Here is a 5,345-nt window from a genome sequence, read left to right as displayed (position 1 = left end):
CTACTTTGCTTCCTCATCTTTGAAACAGAGTATCTGACTGCTGCACTCAAGATTGTGAGAATTAAGGAAGATAACATGTGCATAATGTTTAACACCTAAACCTCTCAGCCACGCTCCATTTCCAGAAACACCTTGAGCCCTTAGGTCAGCTGTGATTAAATCTATTCCTTAATTCAGTACATATTTATTGAATGCCTTCTATGTGCCACAGTGCCTGACTTTAGGTGCATACTGACTCCATTAGCGTGAGGCTCTCCTTTCTCTTCTGGCACATATTCTCCAGGGGCAGTGAGCGGTTGGGGGGAAGGGTCAGAAGCTTGGATGGCAAATCAGTAAGCTTTTAGCACGATACTTTTAATTGCAAAAATAAACAGTTTTGTCAACTGCTTGAGAGTAGCGTCTGCTTTACAAAATTAACAACAACAAAAAGGAAATAACCCCAAAGCAAAACGTTACATCCAATGGCTGCTGGAAACGACACTGCTGTACAAAATCCCGCGCGAGACCGGCTCTGCGCTGCCCCAGCCTGTCTCTGGGGGTGGGGTGGGGTTAGGGGAGGGCGTGGGGCGTGCGCCAAGCCAAGTACAAAAGACTGTCTTAAGTCCCAAGGAAATGCCTACTCAGTGGGTGACCTGAGAGGGATTTTCCCAAAGCGCAGCTAACGCGGGACACAGCGCCTGGGCCCTGGGAGCTGTCCACGGAGCTGGTGCTGAAGGGCGTGTGCAGTGGGCGCTTCACGGGAACTGGAAGCTGGACCAAGCCGGCCCCCGGGCGTGACAGGAAGAGGAGTGGAGAGGCGGGGGTGGGGTCAGGCCAGGTCTTTTTGTGCGCGCCGGACGGCTACGCCCCAATTTACAAACCCATTTCTCCCCTCACAGGGCGGCGAAGGAGAGGCCCAATGAGTAAAAGCCAAGGCCTTTGAGCCGCTCCTCGGCGCGCGCCTTCTGCTTGAGGTGCACCTTGCTGTGCCGTTTCTTCTCATCGCTGCGCGCGAAGCGGCGGCCGCACACGTCGCAAGCAAAAGGCTTCTCGCCTGTGTGAGTGCGCACGTGTGTGGTAAGGTGGTCGCTGCGGCTGAAGTTGCGGAGGCAGATGCGGCACTGGAAAGGCTTGTGGCCCGTGTGTATGCGCAGGTGGCGGTTGAGCTCGTCGGAGCGCGCAAAGCTGCGCACACAGCTCTCCACAGGGCAAGCAAAGGCCTTGGCATGCGGCCGCGGGCAGAAGCAGCGCGCGCTGCACTTGCCGCCCCTGCGCCCCTTGCGCCGCGCTTTGGCAGGGGGAAATGGAGCCTGAGGCGGTGGCCCAGGAGGCTCAGGTACGCCGCTGCTTCCAGAGACGTCTGTCACCAGGGGTTTCGAGAAGTCCGCCGTGGCGCTGCGGAGGCTCAGCGGAGACGGCTGAGGCTGCGTGCTGGCCAGAAACTCTCCATTGTCGCCGGTACTCCCCCCCTCCCCACTAGGAGGGGTCAGGAGCTCCGGGAGGCTCTCGGTCCCCTCCCCTAAGTCACCCGGGGCCAGCGGGAAAGCGTCGTAGACCCCCGTGTTGTAAAGTCTGTTGGCCGGACCGGCCGGCAGCTCCGCGGGGCAGCTGATGGACAGCAGGTCTTCAATCTTGGTTCCCATCGGAGGGAAACGGGCCTCGGGCGCGCCCTGGTAAACTCCCTGTGACCCACAGCTCCCTGAGAGCAGCTCCCAGGGAGCGTAAGGACCTTTGAAGGCCGAGGCAGTGTCCGGAGCTGGTGAGGCCGGAGGGGCGCGGAGGCCTGGCTTGACGTCGGGCGGGGAGAGCTGAGGCTCATACAAGCACTGTGAAGGGGTGCCCGCTGAGGACGAGACCTCCCAGAGCGCCTCTGGGAAGGTGGCAGAGCCCAGATCCGGGGAGTAAAGGTCCGGCGGACCCGGCAACAAGGTGTCGGGGCCTGCGGGAAAAGAGGCGTCCAGCGGAGAGCGGGATGCTGCCGCCTCCGGGCCGGGGAAAGATGCCAGACCTAGGATGCCCGACATGAGATTGAAGAGTGCCTCCGGGTCGTGCGGGTGTTCGGGCACTGCCTGGATGAAGAAGCTACCGCTGTAGCTGAGGCCGGGAGGGGGTGTGGGTGCAGGCCCCTCCAGGAAGCAGGAATCAGCTAAATCCCCCCCGGCGCCGCAGCTGCTCAAAGCCCAGCTCAAGAAGTCGCCTGCTGAGGGGGGAGCAACAATCAGCTCCTGGCACATCAAAGGGCGCGCCCTAGAGTCCGCAGCCCTAGTCCACGAAGCCCTTGGTGCGCACTGACACATACAAAGTGCCTTTTGCACATCTGATCCAGCCGAAGCCGACATACGCCCCAGACGCGCACACAAACATGCACACGCAAAACACACGTGCACAGGCAAAAGGACGCCTGGATACACGCACGGGTTCCTGCGGAGGCGCTGGTGGCCCACTGGGGGTGGGAATGGCAGTGCGAACCCCAGTACCCCCGAACCTCTTACCGCCCCTGCCCCCACAGGTCCAGCGTCCCAGTTCCTGACGGTTCTCAGGCACCGTGCACCCCCGAGCTGCGCAGCCGTCTGAGCACCCTCGGCCGCGCTCCTTACCTCCGGAGTAGCCGGCGGTCGCTGGCGCGTCCCTGGCCGACAGCCGGGACAATTCGGTGCAGGGTTCGGCGCAGCAGTCCTCGGTGGACTTGGCTAAGAGCGCGTCGGGGCCGGAAAACTCGCTAAGGTGGAGCATGGCGCGGCGGCGACTGCGGGGCGCCGGGGGCCTCGCCCGCTGGGCTTGAGAGGACGCGGGTGGCGAGGAGGCCGGCAGTCGGGGTGCCCCACGCCTCGCAGACCTGGGCACCCGGGCTCCTGGCTCCAGGGGCTCACCTCTGGGAAAGTGGTTGCGAGGCCGAGGAGCCCTTGCTAGCCGAGACCAGCCTCGGGCGGCAGCTCCTCGCCTCTCCAAAGCGCAGCCGGGCTCCCCCAATCCTTGGCCCCCCCACTTATATAGCAGCGGCGGCGCTGGCTCCGGGCTTCCGACTCCCCGGGCCACTGCCATTTCGGGAGGCCCCGGCCCTGCCGTCGTGACGTAAATGCCCAAACATGGACACAGGATGTTTGCCGGGGACTCCCGAAAAGGAAAACTCGGGCCGTGACGTCGTCGCCGCCGCCGCTGCCGAGCCCGTGCCGCTGCGTGCGCGCGCGCTCCCCAAGCGTGGAGCCCTGTGCGTGCCGGGGCCGCGGGTGCGCTTGGCCCGGGCGCTGCGCCGAGTGAGGCCCAACGACCAGTTAGTGCGCTTCCCGCCTGGAGGCAGAAGCGGAAGGCAGCCGAGGAAAGAGCACGTGACTTTGGGATGCCACAACTTCGGGTTCGAATCCACTTTCTGCCACTTCTGTATCATTTAATCTGCCGGGAGGGACATCAGCGGCCTCACCTGCGACCTAGAGATATTATATTTACTTCGCAAATGTGCAACGAAGAGTAACTGGGCTTGAGTATGTGAAGTTCTATGCACAAGGGCACACAGTAAACCATAGAGATTATCACCATTATCCATTGTTTGCTAGCACCTCTATTTTTTTTCATTTTGTTAACTGTCTTTTTTTTTTAGTTTGTTCTACAAAAAATATGTTACCTAAATTATAAGGAACATAATACTTGCTAATGGTGAGGAAAAAAGTAAATTACTACAGAAAAGTATATTCCAAATTGAGAAGCAAAAACCTCTCTTTTCCCTACCCACCTACCTCCTGAGGAAGCCACATCTAAGTTTCTTGTGTATTCTTTCAGAAAAAAATATGCATATGCAAGCATACATGCTGTTCAGCAATATAATTTTTTCCCACCTACAATAGCTGAGAAATTATCCAAACATAAGGAGTTTGGGCATCCTTTTCTACAGCTGTATAGTACTCCATTGTAAGGGGGGTCAATTTGTCCGCTATCTGTGAGCATATAAGAAGTTTCTAACCTTTTGCTTTTATCAACATGTAGCCAACATCCTTGACTATATAAATGTGAATATATCTGAGATAAATTCCAATGAGTGTAATTCTGTGTCAAGAGTATATAAAATTTTGATAGACAACTGGCAACTTGTCCTCCAGAGAAGTAGGGCCAATTCCTGCTCCCACCTTCCTCATCCACAGGGTATGAGATGTATCTGTAGACATTTTTTATAAATGACTTTTACTCTAGGAATGTTCCCAGCAACACAAAGAGAATCCACAAATTATTTTTCCATGAAATCAGTATCCTAAATAGTTGGAATTCTTCTGAAAAAGTTAACAAACAAAAATTTTTTAATCCCCTAACTTTAAGGAGACTGTGAATCTTGGCTGCAGGTCAATCAACTCCAACAAAGAAGCCTGACTACGTCCCTGATCTCATCTCTCTTCTGCTATGGTTTTCCCTCTGTATTATTTTCTCCTCCTCTTTTTAACTTTTTCATTTTATTTTGTGTTATGCTCACTCAACTCCTTTCTGAAACCAAATCAGGGAATGAAATAAATATGGTATAGCATGCTTTTCTTTACAAAGAGCATCAATTCTTGGGACTCTGGCTGTTGGAAAGTGGGGAGGGGAAGGATGGGTTCCCTCTTCCTTCTCTACTTTCCTAGGAATAGGAGCAAAGGCATCCAGGGCTGATGAGCTACAGCATGACAGGCAATGTATCTCCCAGCCTCCCTTGCCTTTTCAAGAAAGAATGCCAAGAATGCCCAAACGCAGGCCTTTCACCCTATGTCCATCATCCAAACATTCATTCACTCGATTTCTGAATGTTCATTCATTCTTTAAGTGCCTACTATGGGCCAGAAATTGATTTTGTTTTTTCTTCTACCAGGACCCTGAGGCCCTCCAGCCCTAGCTGCCCCCTCCAACATGATCCTCTAAGTGTGTTTACAGAGTATGTCATCATACAGTCATCTGTGAAAACACATGCTGACACACTTGCATTCATCTTCTCCTTGTGTCTGGAAATCATACAAAGGTTTTCAAAGAGTCATGCATGTGCAGCATGTCCTAACAAATGTCACAGACATGGTTCTATGTTAGCAGCACCTATGTTTGCATGTGGGAAATGCAGAAACCAACCACATGTCTGTAAGGATGGGACACACAGAATACTATTTCCCTTATACTCTATTTCAGAGCTGGGATTTGGTTCTAAACCAAATGCATTGCCAAGACCAGGTGAGACCACACCAGACATGCAGGGTGCACATGTCTCAAATCCATTCTGGCATCTTGCTGCCTGGGAGGGAGGGGGAGTGGAGGGGTTCGGCTAGGCTGGTGTCCAGGGCTCCCCAGGTTGCTCCGTCGGGCCAGATTGGCCAGCCCCAGGTTCCCTGTGCCTTCTGCTGCTTTTCTCTCTACCACAG

The 5,345-nt window shown here is 54.8% G+C and overlaps 1 protein-coding gene across 2 annotated transcripts; it reads right to left on the bottom strand.

Annotated features, from left to right (window-relative positions):
• Positions 1-322: 322 nt before the first annotated feature.
• On the bottom strand, positions 323-3,409 carry EGR4 (early growth response 4). Of its 2 annotated transcripts, none has more exons than XM_036930713.2 (2): positions 2,577-3,409; positions 323-2,179 (listed from the first exon to the last, which is right to left on the bottom strand). In XM_036930713.2, the coding sequence occupies exons 1-2, from the start codon at positions 3,019-3,021 to the stop codon at positions 873-875; spliced, it is 1,752 nt and encodes a 583-aa protein (XP_036786608.2). In that variant the 5' UTR covers positions 3,022-3,409; the 3' UTR covers positions 323-872. The 2 variants fall into 2 exon arrangements, with proteins under 2 accessions (XP_036786608.2, XP_036786609.2); XM_036930714.2 differs by having other exon boundaries at positions 323-2,176; positions 2,577-2,772.
• Between the last annotated feature and the right edge of the window lie 1,936 nt (positions 3,410-5,345).

This window comes from Manis pentadactyla, chromosome 2 (genome assembly GCF_030020395.1).
Source record: "Manis pentadactyla isolate mManPen7 chromosome 2, mManPen7.hap1, whole genome shotgun sequence".
Classification (NCBI taxonomy): Eukaryota; Metazoa; Chordata; class Mammalia; order Pholidota; family Manidae; genus Manis; species Manis pentadactyla.
The sequence above is the reverse complement of the archived record's forward strand: the minus strand, read 5'-3'. Positions and strand labels throughout refer to the sequence as shown.

What these genes read in the sequence shown, in the direction of transcription:
- EGR4 (XM_036930713.2), bottom strand. Translation starts at nt 3,021, where the DNA reads ATGGCAGTGGCCCGGGGAGTCGGAAGCCCGGAGCCAGCGCCGCCGCTG. An exon ending in GACCGCCGGCTACTCCGGAG is followed by an intron (nt 2,180 to 2,576) that starts GTAAGGAGCGCG and finishes CTCCCCCCTCAG; the next exon opens with CAGGCGACTTCTTGAGCTGG.